Source organism: Ranitomeya imitator, chromosome 2 (assembly GCF_032444005.1).
Source record: "Ranitomeya imitator isolate aRanImi1 chromosome 2, aRanImi1.pri, whole genome shotgun sequence".
NCBI lineage: Eukaryota > Metazoa > Chordata > Amphibia > Anura > Dendrobatidae > Ranitomeya > Ranitomeya imitator.
The window spans coordinates 738,348,206-738,369,525 of record NC_091283.1 but is presented as its reverse complement, the minus strand read 5'-3'; the positions used below and the strand labels follow the sequence as shown (position 1 = coordinate 738,369,525).

At 44.9% G+C, this 21,320-nt stretch overlaps 2 protein-coding genes across 2 annotated transcripts in view; one reads left to right on the top strand and one right to left on the bottom strand.

Moving 5' to 3' along the window:
- The window catches only part of CDH23 (cadherin related 23), a 1,839,731-nt gene that overhangs the window by 173,955 nt on the left and 1,644,456 nt on the right, over positions 1 to 21,320 (bottom strand). The gene's annotated exons all lie outside the window — the stretch shown is intronic.
- VSIR (V-set immunoregulatory receptor) overlaps positions 1,176 to 21,320 on the top strand; it is an 89,875-nt gene continuing 69,730 nt past the window's right edge. The window contains exon 1 of the mRNA XM_069753215.1: positions 1,176 to 1,327. Within this exon, the coding sequence (XP_069609316.1) occupies positions 1,240 to 1,327 (88 nt within the window). The 5' untranslated portion in view covers positions 1,176 to 1,239. The remainder of the gene's footprint in view (positions 1,328 to 21,320) is intronic.

Genomic DNA, 21,320 nt, shown 5'->3' with positions numbered 1-21,320 from the left:
AATCGGGCTCTCAGTGCCTAATAAACAACTAATAACATTGTGCCATAACATTTCCTCTTGATGCTCCTTAGGGTATGTGCCCACAATGAGTTCTTGACGCTGTGTATTTTTGCTACATCAAAATCGCAGCGCTTTACAGTTCCAGCAAAGTAGATGGGATTTATAGAAATCTCATGGCCACTGGGCTTTTTTTTTTTATCTCAGTGTAAATTTTTGCCAAAGTCTTACAAGCAGACTTTTAGGCTGTGTGTCCACGTGCAGGAAACGCTGCGTGTTTGACGCTGCTTAGAGACGCAGCGTCAAACACGCAGCGTCCAGATGTTACAGCATAGTGGAGGGGATTTGATGAAACCCCGTCTCCACTATGCGTGGTAACACGCACGCGGCGGCCCTGCGACTCCAGACATGCGGCGCGTCTTTTAAGATCGCAGCATGTCCGTATATCTTGCTGCGCCGCTGCAAGATATAGCACAGCGCCCTATGGTGGGGTGCGATGATCCCGGATGTGTGCTATGAATCCCAGAAGGGGGCGGGGCTTAGCACAGAGCGGGATTGCCGCTCCGACTAAACCGCCGGCCATCCTGATCGTGGACACGCAGCCTTACAGTAGTCTTGCATGAGATACGTAAAAATCTGCAGTTAAAAAAAAATGCATGCGCGTTTCCACAGTGCAATGCCTATAATCCACTCATGACAATTACCAAGAAGTATCAGCATAGAAAACAAGATAAAAGCGCATCTAAAAAATGAACTGAAAAAAAAAAAACACAAGTGACATACAGAATTTACTTAATAAGTGCAGAAATGCTTAAGAACATCTGCAACATCAAAAACTCCAACATCAAAAAATGAAGCCTCATACATTCTAATATATTTTGTGTTGTTTAGAATACATACCAAACATACTGTCTGCCATTCGGGGCATAATGTATCCAGCCTGACTTTTACATCTATCCCCTGGCATTCAGGGTTAAATCAGTGCATTTGTGTAGTTTATTGTGTTTGGTTACTATTATGGGTTGTTGTCTCTTGTTGTGTAGACACAGAAAGTGGTGACTGTCCTTTGAGTCTTTGCCCTCTAGAGGGCAGTGTCCTATCCTATTTTCTAGGTCTTGTAGCACAAGCTCTGAAATTTCCTGTGTTGATCAACCCTGACTCTCCCAATGCTGGGTGTCACTTCATTTCTAATGGTGCAACAGGCATGAAAAGCCTTGTAGTCTGGCTGCAGTTTTGGCAAGAATGGCTTTGTCCAGGAGGTCTCACCAGCCCACCTGCAGCTCATTGAAATATCTGAGCTTGCTCTGCCTGTCCCTGGCATTTTACCAAGGTAAGACAAGCACACTTGTGTTTCAGCTCTGCCAGGGAAATGTAAAGTGCTTCTTGTAGTCACTTCAGTCCTAAGTAAAGCTTTTTATAGTCCTGTTTACTTTCAAGTGAAGGAGGCAAAAGAAGCTGAAGGAAGTAGTAGGACATCTCCAGGCTTCACATGGACTCAGTAGTGTGACCTCCATAACTGGAGACCTGCAGAAAACACTGTATATTATTTCATGGGATGATAAAGTCTGTTGTATCTTGTTTATGTGTTTTTAGCACAAATTAATAATATTTGCATCTATTGGATACAAAACTACCAGTCATTGTCTTAAAAAGTATCTAGCCTCGTTAGAGGAAAATGTGATTAGCAGTGTGACCTTGTGACCTCCACATTCCTAATTATAGGTGAAGACCTCCTTCTGTGCCGTCAGCCAGCGGTTGATTTCCCCCCACTACCAGAAGGGATGGGATCTGTCAGATAATTCTGTGAGCAGAATGGGGCTCATTTACTTGCAAATAAAACCCAGCAGCCAGACACTTGTCTCCATTGTTTAGCTTAGGATAGGCAGATTAAAACTTAATTGGTAATTAATGCAAATTCTGCATCCTAATGAGATTTATGATTAATTTTATGTAGTTGTCAATCATGAAAATCTGGCAAAAATCGAATAATGGATATCAAGTGCTTGTTGCAACCTGCTGTGTTCAGCAGGGCTCCAATTATAAAAGGGCAAGCGGTCTCTGGCTCTCATTACTTCCCTGCTTTCCTAGAGAAGGCACCACCAGGGATGAGCTGATTGATTCGCAAGGGATCGAGTCGAATTTCCTGGATTTTGTGGTGGCACGCGAACTCAGTCATTTTAAGATTCAGTTCCTGGTTCGCAAAAAAACTTGCTTGGCTCCATATCCTACACAGCTGAAGCATCAGAGAGCAGAATCCTCACCTCACGGGCAGCTTACAGATCATACCTTGTTCATTGGTGGTCCGTACCTGGGCCACCACAGATCGGCGGTTCCTAATGGAGCACAGACTGTATACCAGAGTCATTCCCATCTCCAGACTCACATGGTAAGAGCTCAGTCACACATCAGTTTTACACATACTTACTCTACCAGTTTTGTTCACAGATAAGATTCATGCCTGTGATAGTCTATAGGGGGCTGTTCACATGTCAGTGGTAGTGGAGGCACGTCCTATATTGCTCCTACTGTCTGACCAGACTTGGCAATGAAAGTCTATGGGTCCATGATAAAATCAATCAGCACTCTGATGCCATCCGAGTGCTGTCTGTTTTTCACTGACAGATAGAGATGGTGAAACCTCTCATCAGTGAAGAAAGCTGATGAAACTCAGAAACAAGCTCTGAGGAGACAAATGAAAATTACTGATCAATCATAGTCCATTTTTTTTCTTAAAAGTACCATCACATTTAGCGACGCTGCAGCGATCCAGACAACGATCCCGATTGCTGCAGCGTCGCTGTGTGGTCGCTGGAGAGCTGTCACAAAGACAGCTCTCCAGCGACCAACAATGTTTACCCTGGTTACCAGCGTAAACGTAAAAAAAAAAAAAAAAAAAAAACACTACGTACTTACATTCCGGTGTCTGTCCCCCGGCGCTGTGTTTCTCTGCACTGACTGTGAGCGCCAGCCGGAAAGCACAGCGGTGACGTCACCGCTGTGCTCTGCTTTTCGGATGGCCGGCGCTCACAGTGCAGAGAAGCACAGCGCCGGAGGACAGACAGCGGAAGGTAAGTATGTAGTGATTGTTTTTTTTTTTTACGTTTACGCTGGTAACCAGGGTAAACATCGGGTTACTAAGCGCGGCCCTGCGCTTAGTAACCCGATGTGTACCCTGGTTACCAGTGAAGACATCGCTGAATCAGCGTCACACACGCCGATTCAGCGATGTCTGCAGGAGGTCCAGCGACGGAATAAAGTGCTGGACTTTCTGCACTGACCAACGATGGCACAGCAGGGGCCTGATCGCTGCTGCCTGTCAAACTGAACGATATCGCTAGCCAGGACGCTGCAACGTCACGGATCGCTAGCGATATCGTTCAGTGTGAAGGAACCTTAAGTCAAATAACTGACTTCTGAATGACTGACTTCTGATTGAGGCCTTCAGACTTACGTTTTTCTCACGTTTGAGAAAAACGGACTGATTATTTTGACCAGAGTGTGGTCTGAGTATCATCGATTTCTCCCGCACGTGGAGACAAAAGAAGAATGTTTTTCCATGTTCTCTTTCTAACAGTCCGTGAAAATCTGATTACACTCGGATTTTGTTTGAATTTTTTTTTTTTTTTTACGGACCCATAGACTTGTCTGATTTTGATCCAACTCTCAGATGAAAATCAGACATATCTCTGATTTGTCAGTCCAAAAAATCATGGGTATTTGACTAGTCCAAAAAAGAAGAGCATGTCCAGCTAATCATGATTGGTCATGATTTAAGGGAGCTTAGTCTCCTGAAACGTGTTGAGATTCTTACCCATATGGTTCGTGCTGAAGTCTGTATCCTCTATGTTTAACGTTTGTGAATAAAGACATTCTCTTCTTTTTTGGACTTTACACGCTTGGACACAGCGGGTCCGTGCTCCCGAAGATTGGTTTATGCATCACGGGTGAGCTGGTTTATATTCCTTCTTTCTAAGTATGTGACTAGTCTCATAGACTATCACAGGTACGAGTGCCATCCGTGAGAAATATAGATAGCACTAATATGTGAAAAATGGATGTCAGAATGAGGCCTTACTCTCTGTTTTCTCTATCCTGTAAAGTGTAAGCTGTTATGATCGGGGGGAGGAGGGGATTCCTCTGTCTCCTATAAACTGTAAAGGTACCTTCACACATAACGATATTGTTAACGATATCGTTGCTATTTGTGACGTAGCAACGATATCGTTAATGAAATCGTTATGTGTGACAGCGACCAACGATCAGGCCCCTGCTGGGAGATCGTTGGTCGCTGAATAAAGTCCAGAACTTTATTTCGTCGCTGGACTCCCTGGAGACATCGCTGGATCGGCGTGTGTGACACCGATCCAGCGATGTCTTCACTGGTAACCAGGGTAAACATCGGGTAACTAAGCGCAGGGCCGCGCTTAGTAACCCGATGTTTACCCTGGTTACCATGCTAAAAGTAAAAAAAAACAAACAGTACATACTTACCTACAGCTGTCTGTCCTCCAGCGCTGCGCTCTGCACTCCTCCTGTACTGTCTGTGAGCCGGAAAGCAGAGCGGTGACGTCACCGCTCTGCTTTCCGGCTCCCAGACAGTACAGGAGGAGAGCAGAGAAGCAGAGCGCAGTGCTGGAGGACAGACGGCTGTAGGTAAGTATGTACTGTTTGTTTTTTTTTACTTTTAGCATGGTAACCAGGGTAAACATCGGGTTACTAAGCGCGGCCCTGCGCTTAGTTACCCGATGTTTACCCTGGTTACCGGCATCGTTGGTCGCTGGAGAGCGGTCTGTGTGACAGCTCTCCAGCGACCAAACAGCGACGCTGCAGCGATTCGGATCGTTGTCGGTATCGCTGCAGCGTCGCTAAATGTGAAGGGGCCTTAAGATCTTTTGGTAAATGGGGTTCTCTCCTATAATTTGTAAGCTCTTAGGGTACCGTCACACTATACGATTTACCTACGATCACGACCAGCGATACGACCTGGCCGTGATCGTAGGTAAATCGTAGTGTGGTCGCTGGGGAGCTGTCACACAGACAGCTCTCCAGCGACCAACGATGCCGAGGTCCCCGGGTAACCAGGGTAAACATCGGGTTACTAAGCGCAGGGCCGCGCTTAGTAACCCGATGTTTACCCTGGTTACCAGCGTAAAAAAAAAACAAACAGCACATACTTACATTCCGGTGTCTGTCCCTTGCCGTCTGCTTCCTGCACTCACTGACTGCCGGCCGTAAAGTGAAAGCTCAGCACAGCGGTAACGTCAGTGAGTGCGGGAAGCAGACGGCAAGGGACCTGACGGACACCGGAATGTAAGTATGTGCTGTTTGTTTTTTTTTACATTTACGCTGGTAACCAGGGTAAACATCGGGTTACTAAACGCGGCCCTGCCCTTAGTAACCCAATGTTTACCCTGGTTACAAGCGAACGCATCGCTAGATCGGTGTCACACACACCGATCTAGCGATGACAGCGGGAGATCCAGCGACGAAAGAAAGTTCCAAACGATCTGCTACGACGTACGATTCTCAGCAGGATCCCTGATCGCTGCTGCGTGTCACGAATCGTACCGCCGTAGCGATCGAAATGGCACTGTGTGACGGTACCCTTACAGTCTGCAAGGTTGTACCTTTTTCCTCTTCGCCTTGAGTTTGAAAGCAATTACAACCTTTCCAGTACTAATTTATTTTATGCAAATACATTTTTGGGGCGGAAATTTGTAGAAGTCAGCAAAATCAAGTTTCAAAAGAATTTTTCATCTCTAGGCAAAAGAGATGATTCATCACTATTAGTGATGAGCGAGCAATAAAATGCTCGGGTGCTCGCTGCTCGGGTCGAGCAAATTGGAATACTCTGGTACTTGACCCGAGCAACGTACCCAATGTAAGTCTATGGGAGACCCGAGTATTTTTACCGCAACCCCCCCCCCCCCCCGGGGGTCCTTTTAAGGTCTGAAAATGATGGAAACACTGCTCAAATGACACAGGATCTTCATGGGGATCACCCCTGGAAGCATTTCTGACTCCATGGTCACAGCTGTAAGCAATGCTGTCAGAGTCTCACGCCATTTTTACAGGTGCACCAACAAACGTACAAAAACGAAACCAAAATGGATTTTGCTGGGAAATATATTAAGGTACATCCTTTCCAAGGTAATGACTTGTATACAAGGCAAAATAATTAACCCCAGACCAAAATGTTCCTCCACCACTTGGGCTATGTTCACACGCAGCGATTTTTGATGCATTTTTCAACTTTTACATTGCTTTCAACCAATACAAATGCATTCACTGGAAAATGTCATTGTAACATTTAACAACCCTAGCTGGCCATGTGGTGTGTGACACATAAGGAGACAAATCTTGTTTCATTTATGAAAGAGGGACTCTTAAAGTCACAAAGCCTATTTTTAGAGGGGCCATTATTAATATTAATATTCTTAAAGGGCCATTATTAAACAGTGGGTCTCTTACAGTGGGTCTCTTATGCTGTTATTGCCTATGTAGTGAGTGGCTGGGCTGCCAACAATTACAAAGCACCCCGAAACTCCTTTCACGAGAGGTACAGGAGGGCTTCCTGAAAAAAATGTTGCATTGAACGCAAGGCCTGCCCTGCTATCAAGTCATATGCACCCCAATAAGCCTTTGAACCCAGGTACTGGATGGCCACAGAAAAACCCACTTCACATTCTTCAGTTGGTCCTGCCATACTGTTTCCTTATGCATTGAATGCAAGTTCCGCCTTGACACAAATTTGCACGCATCCAAATCCCCTCTGGAAGAAACATGGAAGAGGGCCTCATAAAAAACTGTCCCATTATAAAGGAGTGTGTCTCCTAGACTTGTAATGCCCATACAGTAAGTGTATGGGCTGAGAAACATTTCCCCATGGGGGTTACATTTAAAAAAAATTATTTATGGGGATCATAGACACCCTTGGCCAAAAATTGATTGGCTGTAGCAGCACAAAACACGTTCACAATGGTGTTCTATTGGCGGAGAATGATGATATGTGGAGGAAGTCATTATTAAAAACTAGGCCCAATGTTATGGAGCGTGTCTCCTAGACTTGTAATGCCCATACACTAAGTGTATGTGCTGACAAACATTTCCCCATGGGGGATACATTTGTAAAAAAATATTTAATTGGGATCACAGACACCCTTGCCAAAAAATTGACTGTCTGTAGTAGCACGGAACACGTGAATCCTGGTGATCTAGTTGTGGAAAATGATGAGAGGTGGAGGAAGGCTTCATTAAAAACTAGGCCCAATGGCAGGAGCGGGTCTACTAGGCTTGTAATGACCATACACGAAGTGCATGGGCTGACAAACATTTCCCCAAGGGGGGTACATTTTTAAAAAAATATACTATGGGCATTATAGACACCCTTGCCAAAAAATGGACTGCCTGTAGCAGCACAGAAGACATTCAGCCTGGTGATCTAGTGGTGGAGAATGAGGAGACATAAAGATAAATCATAATGAAATAAAACAAATAAAAAATGTGAATCCACTGATGAAAGTAAATAACAAAAGGGAGGGGCGAACACAGGTTCTTAGATTTGAAGCCAGAATGTGTCCTGCAAGATATGTTTGTCCCTAGCAACAGCTCAGAGAGAGGGCTATAAATAAAAATATAGTATTAAAGTCTTTGAATAATTTTCTATTGTAGAGGTATTTTTTTTTATTTATATCTCATTAGAGAACTGTTCAGAGATAGGGAAAATATAAGAATAAATGGGAATAATAGACGTACATCTCTTTTATAATGACATTTGCCCCTGTGGGAGTAACCTTTGTTTTGCTTTCCAATTAGTAACAGGCATCATAAATACACCCTTGCACAAACAAATTGTGACTTTGGCACCACGGAATCCATTCACCCTGGTGTTCTACTGGTTGTAAATGATGAGGATAAGGAGGAGGGTAACAACAAATAGACGTAATCTGGAAGCATATACCCATGTGTGGTTGTGAAGAAGTACATGATAATACACATCCCCAAAAAAGAGAATGTATTAGAGGTTATGTTTCGCTGTTTTCACTTGAAGTCTTTCCCAATCCAGCTATTGTTCATTTTTATAAGAGTCAGCCTGTCAGCATTTTCAGTTGACAGGTGGATGCGCATATTTGTTATTCCACCAGCGGCACTAAAAACTTGCTCTGACAGAACACTAGCAGTAGGGTAGGGCAGGCCATGACCTCCAAAGCATCGAGAGCCAGTTCACGCCACATGTCCAGCTTAGATACCCAATAATTAAAAGGCACAGAGGAATCCCGGAGGACGTTTGTGCGATCTGCAAGGTACTCCCTCAGCATTTTCCCAAACATTGCACTTTTTGTGACAGCACCCCTTGCCTCGATGGGAGGGTCTGAGAAAACTGTCCCAGAACTTTACATTGTTCCCCTGCCTGAGCTGGGTTGTACTTATGTCTCTCTCGCTTGGACTCCTTGGTTGTACAACAAACTCTGACGTCTGCTGCCAGCGTTCTCACATGGGAATTTTCTAAGTAATTCCGCTACAAGGGCCCTCTGGTACTGCAACATTTTAGTACACCTCTTTGCCTCTGGCAGAAGAGATTGAAAGTTCTCATTGTAGCGTCTAGAAGTGTCACGAATCACTAATGAGTGTCACCAAAAAATTTTATAATGCGAGGGTCACGTGAAACGCAGTGCAACATAGTCAGCCATGTGTGCCAGACTGCTAACAGGCAAGACTTCTGTGTCCTCGCCAACAGGAAGACTGACCATGCTTTCCTTCTCCTCATCCTCCTCCTCCCTGTCCTCAGGCCATCCCCGCTGAACAGACGATATGACAGCGGTGCTTATAGTACTGTCTATAACGCATGAAAGTAGCTCCTGTTCTTCCTCCTCCTCATTGCCTACCAATCCATGTTGGGAAGACATGCGGCTGGGCTGAGTGTAATCCCCCTATATAGTTCCTTGATCTGTGTCCTCGTGCTCTGCCTGCAATGCATCCTTAATTGTGAGCAGAGGTTTTCAGAATACTTAGAAGCGGGATCGTGACACTAATTATGGCGTCATCGCCGCTCACCATCTTGGTGCAGTCCTCAAAGTTTTGTAGGATGGTACATATGTCTGACATCCATGTCCACTCCTGAGGTCTTACGTGTGGAGTCTGAATTGAAAATCGACAGCCTTGTTGATGTTGGTGGTCAACAACTGCCCTCTTCTGCTCACAAAGCCTTTCCAACATAAGCAGCGTAGAGTTCCAGCGCGTGGGGACATCACACACCAGCCAGTGAGCTGGAAGCTGCAAACGCTGCTGAAGCATGGCAAGGGCGGCTGAAGCTGTAGCTGACTTTCTAAAATGGGCAGACAGATGGCGTGCTTTCACTAGCAGATCTGGCAGCTCCAGGTAGCTTTTCAGAAAATGTTGAACCACGAGGTTAAGCACATAGGCCAAGCAAGGTACATGTGTGAGTTTACTTTGCCTCAGAGCCGCCACCAGGTTCCGGCCATTGTCACACACGACCATGCCTGGCTGTAGGTTCAGCGGTGTCATCCAAATATTTGACTGCTCTTTCGGCGCACAACTCTTCTGCATTGTGCGGTTTGTCACCTATGCAGATTAGCTTCAGCACAGAGTTGCCACTTGGCTAAGGCAGTGCTGCAGTGCTTCCAGCTTCTGAATGATGTGTTGCTTTTCAAAGATGGAGGCTGAAGAGGAGGAGGAGGTGGTGCAGGAGCTGTAGACTGTATTCATGGAAAAAATAAAGAATTAAAATAAAAAATATGGATATAAATATGGATATACTCACCCCTCCGACGGACCCTGGCTCTCAGCGGTGCAAGCGTCTGCCTCCGTTCCTTTTTTACATGAATATGGATCCCAGGGCCTGAAGGGGAGTCGCCTCTCCTTCAGACCACGGGAACCATCCAGGATCGCTCCGTGCACCCGTACCCGGCGTATAAGACGACCCCCGACTTTTGGGACAATTTTTAGGGGTTAAAAAGTAGTCTTATACACCGGAAAATACGGTATATAGCACCATTGATTCCATGGCGCTGTACATGAGACATCAATGACAGCTTGAAGTCTGTTGTGGCAGTTGTCCATGAGGTTCTTTATTTTTTGAGATGGTAAAGCTACCCACTATTCTTCACAAAAACCACCAGTTCTTGAGATCTCCCCAGAGTGGCTCAATGATATTGAGGTCAGGAGACTGAGATGACCACTCCAGAACCTTCACTTTGTTCTGCTGTAGCTAATTACAGGTCGACTTGACCTTGTGTTTTGGATCATTGTCATGTTGGAATGTCCAAGTACGTCCCAAGCGCAGCTTCCAGGCTGATGAGTGCAGATTTACCTCCAGTATTTGCAGATAACATGCTGCATTCATCTTTCCTTCAACTTTAACCAAGTTTCTTGTGCCTTTGAAGCTCGCACATTCCCAAAACTTCAGCGATCCACCTCTGTGATTTACAGTAGGGATGGTGTTCCTTTTATCATAGGCCTTGTTGAATGTAACGTTTATGGTTGTGGCTAAAAAGTTACATTTTGGTTTCATCACTCCACGTTATCTTGTTCTAGAAGTTTTTAGGCTTGTCTCTGTCCTGTTATGCTTATTGTAGGTGAAATACATTGTGGCATTTGCACAGTAATTGCTTTCTTCTGGTGTCTCGACCATGCAGGACATTTTTCTTCAAGTGCCTCCTTATTTTGCATCTTGAAACAGCCACACCGCTAGTTTTCAGAGAGTCTTGTATTTCAGCTGATGTTATTTGTGGGTTTTTCTTTTCATCATTAACAATTTTTCTGGCAGTTGTGGATGACATTTTTGTTAATCTGCCTGACCGTGGATTTGTTCTTACAGGGGCCCTGATTTTCCATTTGTTAATCACAGATTGAATGCTACTGCATGGCGTTATCAATTCCTTGGATATGTTTTTGTATCCCTTTCCTGTTTTATACAGTTCAACTACCTTTTCCAATAGATCCCTTGACAATTATTTTCCTTTTGCCATGACTCACAATCCAGAAACATCAGTGGCTGCATGAAAGATGCAACAGTCTGTCTGGATCCCAGAAGCTCACTCAGCTTTTATGCACACACACTGGTTACAAGCAAACAGGTCACAGGTGAGGATGTATGCCTTTGACGGCCAACTGCTGCAGTAAAAATGGTGAATATTATTAGCCCTGATTAGGGGTTTTGGTATCACTTGCAGGCTGCAGCATAAAAGATGTACAATTCACCCTATCCTGTCCTCCACAATCCCTTTAGCACGATCTCTCCCTAAGTGCTGCTAACAGCAGTATTATTATTTGTTATTATTAGACCTAATAAGGGCTGTTATTGTGCTTAACAGAAATATAAATGTGGTTGAATCCCTGGCTAATACGCAGCGGTAATTCTGTCCTTCTCTCATCAGCACCTCTCCCTATGCTGCCTCTTTCTTGGCTAAAGTGTGCCAAGCATTGCTGTTATGAATTCTGCTCTTGGGCTCCCTCCGGTGGTTTTGAGTGGTAGTGCTGCTGTCTTTGGATTGCAGCATTTATCAGGTGTGCTCACTTTTTGCATTTTGAACTCAGCTATTTAGTCCTGCTTGATCCTTTAGTCAGTGCCAGTTGTCCATTGTTTTTGGAGGATTCACATCCCTTTCTGGTCTCTCCTGTTTGCTGTGCTTTTCATCAAAGATAAGTCCTGGCTTTGTTTTTGCTGTCCACATGCTGTGGGCCTTATAGGTCAGTGCATTTTCATGTTCTGTCTTGTCCAGCTTGTCTGTGTAAGGATTTTTTGCAGCTAAGCAGTATCTCTGGAGGTGCAGATATACCCTCCATGTCTTTAGTCAGATGTGGAGTTTTGTATTTTCTGTGGTGGATATTTTCTAGTGTTTTAATACTGACCGCATAGTTCTCTGTCCTATTCTTTCTTTTTAGTTAGTAAGGCCTCCTTTGCTAATCCTGATTTCAGTCTGCGTTTGTCATTTCCCTCTCCTCTCACAGTCAATATTTGTGGGGGGCTGTCTATCCTTTGGGGATTTTCTCTGAGGCAAGATAGTTTTCCCGTTTCTTTCTTTAGGGGAAGTTAGTCCTTAGGCTGTGTCTAGGGAGTGTTAGGTACATCCCACGGCTATTTCTAGTTGCGCTGCTAAGTTCAGGGTTTGCAGTCAGTACAGGTACCACCTTCTCCAGAGTACGTCACATGTTGCTCCTAGGCCACCAGATCATAACACATAGCGTCATAGGTCTTATATAGATCTGATGACGCCATGTGGCAAGCCAATCACAATAATGCCACAACCAAGAGGGCTACGGCATTAGTGACTGACAGGCAATCCCCACAGGTTTATTTAGCTGTCTAAATAGCGCCAAAGCGTACAAATTGTGGTTATCGCAAAAATACAGTTGTGGCCAAAAGTATTGACACCCCTGCAATTCTGTCAGATAATACTCAGTTTCTTCCTGAAAAAGATTGCAAACACAAATTCTTTATTATTATCTTAATTTAATTTGTCTTAAATGAAAAAGCACAAAAGGAATTTTCCTAAAGCCAAATTGGATATAATTCCACACCAAACATAAAAAACGGGATGGACAAAAGTATTGGCACTGTTCGAAAAATCATGTGATGCTTCTCTAATTTGTGTAATTAACAGCACCTGTAACTTACCTGTGGCACCTAACAAGTGTTGGCAATAACTAAATCACACTTGCAGCCAGTTGACATGGATTAAAGTTGACTCAACCTCTGTCCTGTGTCCTTGTGTGTACCACATTGAGCATGGAGAAAAGAAAGAAGACCAAAGAACTGTCTGAGGACTTGAGAAACCAAATTGTGAGGAAGCATGAGCAATCTCAAGGCTACAAGTCCATCTCCAAAGACCTGAATGTTCCTGTGTCTACCGTGCGCAGTGTCATCAAGAAGTTTAAAGCCCATGGCACTGTGGCTAAACCGCCATAGATGGGGACGGAAAAGAAAAATGGACAAGAGATTTCAACGCAAGATTGTGTGGATGTTGGATAAAGAATCTCGACTAACATCCAAATAAGTTCAAGCTGCCCTGCAGTCTGAGGGTACAACAGTGTCAACCCCTACTATCTGTCGGCATCTGAATGAAAAGGGACTGTATGGTAAGAGACCCAGGAAGACCCCACTTCTTACACCGAGACCTAAAAAGCCAGGCTGGAGTTTCCCAAAACTTACCTGAAAAAGCCTAAAACGTTTTGGAAGAAAGTTATCTGGTCAGATGAGACAAAAGTAGAGCTTTTTGGGCAAAGGCATCAACATAGAGTTTACAGGAGAAAAAAAGGCATTCAAAGAAAAGAACACTGTCCCTACAGTCAAACATGGCAGAGGTTCCCTGATGTTTTGGGGCTGCTTTGCTGCTTCTGGCACTGGACTGCTTGACCGTGTGCATGGTATTATGAAGTCTGAAGACTACCAACAAATTTTGCAGCATAATGTAGGGCCCAGTGTGAGAAAGCTTGGTCTCCCTCAGAGGTCATGGGTCTTCCAGCAGGACAATGACCCAAAACACACTTCAAAAAGCACTAGAAAATGGTTTGAGCGAAAGCACTGGAGACTTCTAAGGTGGCCAGCAATGAGTCCAGACCTGAATCCCATAGAACACCTGTGGAGAGATCTAAAAATGGCAGTTTGGAGAAGGCGCCCTTCAAATATCAGGGACCTGGAACAGTTTGCCAAAGAAGAATGGTCTAAAATTCCAGCAGAGCATTGTAAGAAACTCATTGATGGTTACCGGAAGTGGTTGGTCGCAGTTATTTTGGCTAAAGGTTGTGCAACCAAGTATTAGGCTGAGGGTGCCAATACTTTTGTCTGGCTCATTTTTGGAGTTTTGTGTGAAATGATCAATGTTTTGCTTCATTCTCTTTTGTGTTTTTTCATTTAAGACAAATTAAATGAAGATAATAATACTAAAGAATTTGTGATTGCAATCATTTTCAGGAAGAAACTGAGTATTATCTGACAGAATTGCAGGGGTGTCAATACTTTTGGCCACAACTGTATTTAAAAGTTGAGGTCTCATTTGTAGAGCTAGGACTTAAGTTTATTGAAATAACTGAGGTCATTAATCCTTTAGCTTTCTATTTGTGCAGATTCTGCAACAAATACTCAATTTGAGAACATGGCCTAAATAATTTGTCTCATCACAGACTCATTTAACCCCTTCCCGACCCATGACGCCACGTAGGCGTCATGAAAGTCGGTGCCATTCCGACCCATGACGCCTATGCGGCGTCATGGAAAGATCGCGTCCCTGCAGATCGGGTGAAAGGGTTAACTCCCATTTCACCCGATCTGCAGGGACAGGGGGAGTGGTAGTTTAGCCCAGGGGGGGTGGCTTCACCCCCTCGTGGCTACGATCGCTCTGATTGGCTGTTGAAAGTGAAACTGCCAATCAGAGCGATTTGTAATATTTCACCCATTATAACGGGTGAAATATTACAATCCAGCCATGGCCGATGCTGAAATATCATCGGCCATGGCTGGAAATACTAGTGTGCCCCCACCCCACCCCACCGATCGCCCCCCCAGCCCTCCGATCTGGCCGGTACACTGCTCCGGCTCCCCTCCGTCCAGTGCTCCGCTCCCCCCCGTGCTCTTGTCCGCTCCCCCCGTGCTCCAATCACCCCCCCTGCACTCCGATCCACCCCCCCCCCGGTGCTCCGTTCCACCCCCCCGTGCTCCATTCCAGCCCCCCCGTGCTCCGTTCCACGCCCCCCGCGCTCCGTTCCACCCCTCCCGCACTCCGATTCCCCCCCCCCGTGCTCCGATTCCCCCCCCCCCCGTGGTCCCCCCCCACCCCATCATACTTACCGATCCAGCCGGGGTCCCGTCCGTCTTCTCCCTGGGCGCCGCCATCTTCCAAAATGGCGGGCGCATGCGCAGTGCGCCCGCCGAATCTGCCGGCTGGCAGATTCGTTCCAAAGTGCATTTTGATCACTGAGATAGATTATATCTCAGTGATCAAAATAAAAAAAATAATAAATGACCCCCCCCCTTTGTCACCCCCATAGGTAGGGACAATAAAAAAATAAATTTTTTTTTTCCACTAATGTTAGAATAGGGTTAGGGGTAGGGTTAGGGGTAGGGTTAGGGCTAGGGTTAGGGGTAGGGGTAGGGGTAGGGGTAGGGTTAGGGTTAGGGCTAGGGGTAGGGGTAGGGTTAGGGTTAGGGCTAGGGTTAGGGTTTCGGTATGTGCACACGTATTCTGGTCCTCTGCGGATTTTTCCGCTGCGGATTTGATAAATCCGCAGTGCTAAACCGCTGCGGATTTATGGCGGATTTACCGCGGTTTTTCTGCGCATTTCACTGCGGTTTTACAACTGCGATTTTCTATTTGAGCAGTTGTAAAACCGCTGCGGAATCCGCAGAAAGAAGTGACATGCTGCGGAATGTAAACTGCTGCGTTTCCGTGCAGTTTTTCCGCAGCATGGGCACAGCGATTTTTGTTTCCCGTAGGTTTACATTGAACTGTAAACTCATGGGAAACTGCTGCGGATCCGCAGCGTTTTCCGCAGCGTGTGCACATACCTTTAGAATTAGGCTATGTGCACACGGTGCGGATTTGGCTGCGGATTCGCAGCAGTGTTCCATCAGGTTTACAGTACCATGTAAACATATGGAAACCAAATCCGCTGTGCCAATGGTGCAGAAAATACCACGCGGAAACGCTGCGTTGTATTTTCCGCAGCATGTCAATTCTTTGTGCGGATTCCGCAGCGTTTTACACCTGTTCCTCAATAGGAATCCGCAGGTGAAATCCGCACAAAAAACACTGGAAATCCGCGGAAAATCCGCAGGTAAAACGCAGTGCCTTTTACCCGCGGATTTTTCAAAAATGGTGCAAAAATATCTCACACGAATCCGCAACGTGGGCACATAGCCTTAGGGTTAGGGTTGGAATTAGGGTTGTGGTTATGGTTAGGGGTGTGTTGGGGTTAGGGTTGTGGTTAGGGGTGTGTTGCGGTTAGGGTTGTGTTTAGGGTTATGGCTACAGTTGGGATTAGAGTTAGGGGTGTGTTGGGGTTAGTGTTGGAGTTAGAATTGAGGGGTTACCACTGTTTAGGCACATCAGGTGTCTCCAAACGCAACATGGCGCCACCATTGATTCCAGCCAATCTCGTATTCAAAAAGTCAAATGGTGCTCCCTCACTTCCGAGCCCTGACGTGTGCCCAAACAGTGGTTTACCCCCACATATGGGGTACCAGCATACTCAGGACAAACTGCGCAACAATTACTGGGGTCCAATTTCTCCTGTTACCCTTGTGAATCAAAAAAAATGCTTGCTAAAACATAATTTTTGAGGAAAGAAAAATGATTTTTTATTTTCACGGCTCTGCGTTGTAAACGTCTGTGAAGCACTTGGGGGTTCAAAGTGCTCACCACATATCTAGATAAGTTCCTTGGGGGGTCTAATTTCTAAAATGGGGTCACTTGTGGGGGTTTCTACTGTTTAGGCACACCAGGGGCTCTGCAAACGCAACGTGACACCCGCAGACCATTCCATCAAAGTCTGCATTTCAAAAGTCACTACTTCCCTTCTGAGCCCCGACGTGTGCCCAAACAGTGGTTTACCCCCACTCATGGGGTATCAGCGTACTCAGGAGAAACTGGACAACAACTTTTGGGGTCCAATTTCTCCTGTAACCCTTGGGAAAATAAAAAATTCTGGGCTAAATCATTATTTTTGAGGAAAGAAAACGTATTTATTATTTTCACGGCTCTGCATTATAAACTTCTATGAAGCACTTGGGGGTTCAAAGTGCTCACCACACATCTAGATAAGTTCCTTTCGGGGTCTAGTTTCCAAAATGGGGTCACTTGTGGGGGGTTTCTACTGTTTAGGCACATCAGGGGCTCTGCAAACGCAACGTGACGCCCGCAGAGCATTCCATCAAAGTCTGCATTTCAAAACGTCACTACTTCAATTCCAAGCCCCGGCATGTGCCCAAACAGTAGTTTACCCCCACATATGGGGTATCACCATACTCAGGAGAAACTGGACAACAAATATTGGGGTCAAATTTCTCCTGTTACCCTTGGGAAAATTAAAAAATTCTGGGCTAAATAATTATTTTTGAGGAAAGAAAACGTATTTATTATTTTCACGGCTCTGCATTATAAACTTCTATGAAGCGCTTGGGGGTTCAAAGTGCTCACCACACATCTAGATAAGTTCCTTTCGGGGTCTAGTTTCCAAAATGCGGTCACTTGTGGGGGGTTTCTACTGGTAAGCCACATCAGGGGCTCTGCAAACGCAACGTGATGCCCACAGAGCATTCCATCAAAGTCTGCATTTCAAAACGTCACTACTTCACTTCCGAGCCTCGGCATGTGCCCAAACAGTGGTTTACCCCCACATATGGGGTATCAGCGTACTCAGGAGAAACTGGACAACAACTTTTGGGGTCCAGTTTCTTCTGTAACTCTTGGGAAAATAAAAAAATTCTGGGCTAAATAATTATTTTTGAGGAAAGAAAACGTATTTATTATTTTCACGGCTCTGCATTATAAACTTCTATGAAGCACTTGGGGGTTCAAAGTGCTCACCACACATCTAGATAAGTTCCTTTGGGGGTCTAGTTTCCAAAATGGGGTCACTTGTGGGGGGTTTCTACTGTTAAGCCACATCAGGGGCTCTGCAAACGCAACGTGACGCCCACAGAGCATTCCATCAAAGTCTGCATTTCAAAACGTCACTACTTCACTTCCGAGCCCCGGCATGTGCCCAAACAGTGATTTACCCCCACATATGGGGTATCAGCGTACTCAGGAGAAACTGGACAACAACTTTTGGGGTCAAATTTCTCCTGTTACCCTTGGGAAAATAAAAAAATTGCAGGCTAAAAGATCATTTTTGAGAAAATAATTTTTTTTTTTTTCATGGCTCTGCGTTATAAACGTCTGTGAAGCGCTTGGGGGTTCAAAGTCCTCATCACACATCTAGATTAGTTCCTTTGGGGGTCTAGTTTCCAAAATGGTGTCATTTCTGGGGGATCTCCAATGTTTAGGCACACAGGGGCTCTCCAAACGTGACATGGTGTCCGCTAATGATTGGAGCTAATTTTCCATTTAAAAAGCCAAATGGCGTGCCATCCCTTCCGAGCCCTGCCGTGCGCCCAAACAGTGGTTTACCCCCACATATGGGGTATCTGCGTACTCAGGACAAACAGGACAACAATATTTGGGGTCCAATTTCTCCTATTATCCTTGGCAAAATAGGAAATTCCAGGCTAAAAAATCATTTTTGAGAAAAGAAAAATTATTTTTTATTTTCATGGCTCTGCGTTATAAACTTCTGTGAAGCACCTGGGGGTTTAAAGTGCTCAATATGCATCTAGATAAGTTCCTTGGGGGGTCTAGTTTCCAAAATGGGGTCACTTGTGGGGAAGCTCCAATGTTTAGGCACACAGGGGCTCTCCAAACGCGACATGGTGTCCGCTAACAATTGGAGCTAATTTTCCATTCAAAAAGTCAAATGGCGCGCCTTCCCTTCCGAGCCCTGCCGAGTGCCCAAACAGTGGTTTACCCCCACATATGAGGTATCGACGTACTCGGGAGAAATTGCCCAACAAATTTTATGATCCATTTTACCCTACTGCCCATGTGAAAATGAAAAAATTGAGGCGAAAAGAATTTTTTTGTGAAAAAAAAGTACTTTTTCATTTTTACAGATCAATTTGTGAAGCACCTGAGGGTTTAAAGTGCTCACTAGGCATCTAAATAAGTTCCTTGGGGGGTCTAGTTTCCAAAATGGGGTCACTTGTGGGGGAGCGCCAATGTTTAGGCACACAGGAGCTCTCCAAACGCGACATGGTGTCCGCTAACGATGGAAATAATTTTTCATTCAAAAAGTCAAATGGCGCTCCTTCCCTTCCGAGCCTTACCATGTGCCCAAACAGTGGTTTACCCCCACATGTGAGGTATTGTTGTACTCAGGAGAAATTGCCCAACACATTTTAGGATCCATTTTATCCTGTTGCCCATGTGAAAATGAAAAAATTGAGGCTAAAAGAATTTTTTTGTGAAAAAAAAGTACTTTTTCATTTTTACGGATTAATTTGTGAAGCACCTGGGGGTTCAAAGTGCTCACTATGCATCTAGATAAGTTCCTTGGGGCGTCTAGTTTCCAAAATGGGGTCACTTGTGGGGGAGCTCCAATTTTTAGGCACACGGGGGCTCTCCAAACGTGACATGGTGTCCGCTAAAGAGTGGAGCCAATTTTTGATTCAAAAAGTCAAATGGCGCTCCTTCCCTTCCAAGCCCTGCCGTGCGCCCAAACAGTGGTTTACCCCCACATATGAGGTATCAGCGTACTCAGGACAAATTGGACAACAACTTTCGTGGTTCAGTTTCTCCTTTTACCATTGGGAAAATAAAAAAATTGTTGCTAAAAGATAATTTTTGTGACTAAAAAGTTAAATGTTCATTTTTTCCTTCCATGTTGCTTCTGCTGCTGTGAAGCACCTGAAGGGTTAATAAACTTCTTGAATGTGGTTTTGAGTACCTTGAGGGGTGCAGTTTTTAGAATGGTGTCACTTTTGGGTATTTTCAGCCATATAGACCCCTCAAACTGACTTCAAATGTGAGGTGGTCCCTAAAAAAAATGGTTTTGTAAATTTCGTTGTAAAAATGACAAATCGCTGGTCAAATTTTAACCCTTATAACTTCCTAACAAAAAAAAATTTTGTTTCCAAAATTGTGCTGATGTAAAGTAAACATGTGGGAAATGTTATTTATTAACTATTTTGTGTCACATATCTCTCTGGTTTAACAGAATAAAAATTCAAAATGTGAAAATTGCGAAATTTTCAAAATTTTCGCCAAATTTCCGTTTTTATCACAAATAAACGCAGAATTTATTGACCTAAATTTACCACTAACATGAAGCCCAATATGTCACGAAAAAACAATCTCAGAACCGCTAGGATCCGTTGAAGCTTTCCTGAGTTATTACCTCATAAAGGGACACTGGTCAGAATTGCAAAAAACGGCAAGGTCTTTAAGGTCAAAATAGGCTGGGTCATGAAGGGGTTAATATGAGAACTCCATGAGACTGAGTTGATAGCTAATTTTGTTTGGGGGAAGATACTGGTTGATCAATTTCACATTTTCAAAATGTTACCTCTGGATCACCTATGAATGTTTATTTTACATTGTTTTCAATTGTCAGAAACTCTCAGTATGCAATTAGATGTCTGGTAAAATGGGTGGTGTTGTAAAGATAATGGTAGGCGCCTCTGCTCTGGCAGTGCTGCAACAGCTGATTCAAGTTCCCGCTCACCAACTGGTGTGCTACGTGACCAAGCACTGGCAGGGCCGCCATCAGGGCATTACAGCCATTACATGTGTAAGGGGCCCGGAGAGGAGAGGCCAGGAGTGAGGGCCCGGACTGACCAGACACCAGTCAGCACGTCTCATACACTTTGGGCCCCGCCTCTTTTCCTGCTGGGCTGGAGGCATTATGAGGTGATTGCATCGCTCCTGTCTGATGTGGCCGCACTCACTGCAGCAGACGCTGCACAAGGACCTGGGATTTTGCTCTGTGCAGAGCTCGGTGCCGCGGCTCCGCCTCCGCCATCTCTCACCCTCACCTACTCCAGAACATAACAGCAGTGACCGCAGCTCTGAGTCTGCAGGAAGAGATTGAAGCCAGTAAAGGTCAGCAATTCTGTGCTGCTGCCTCCTAGTGGCTCCAGAACTAGGGCTGCAGGAGGGACCCCCGGGGCCCCACAATTCCTGTGGGATCAAGCTGCCGGCAGGGCCCCACACTACACTGTCCCTCCATAACACCAGTGCTAGGAAACAGCTGTGCAGGAAGTCTCCCTGTACTCATCACTTGCAGTCGGGACGGGGGAGGGGGTGACCAAGAGTGTGCACTGGAAGAGGTAGCAGCCGCTCTTATTATAGTCTCCTGCTGACTGCTGCCCTGGCTGTCTGCTGGCCTGGGATAATGGTGCAGGTGGTGAAGGCCCTGCAGGATAGGTAAGTATATATAATAGTGTGCGTATGATACTATGGTGTATATAGTGTATGTAATATATAGTGTAGTGTGCAGTATATGTATTTTCTTGTTTGTAAATAAGTGTATGGATATACTGGAGATGATCCTTGTATATGTAATAGCGTATCTGCAGTATATAGTGTAGTTAATGTATAGCGTACAGTGTGTATATATATATATATATATATATATGATCCTTGTATCTGTAGTATATATTGTACGTAATGTATAGTGTACAGTGTGTGTGTATATGTGTATGTATATATATATTATAGTTCTATCAGTGTAGAGATGCCATGTCTGCAGAGGAGTGCTGCACTCTGTAC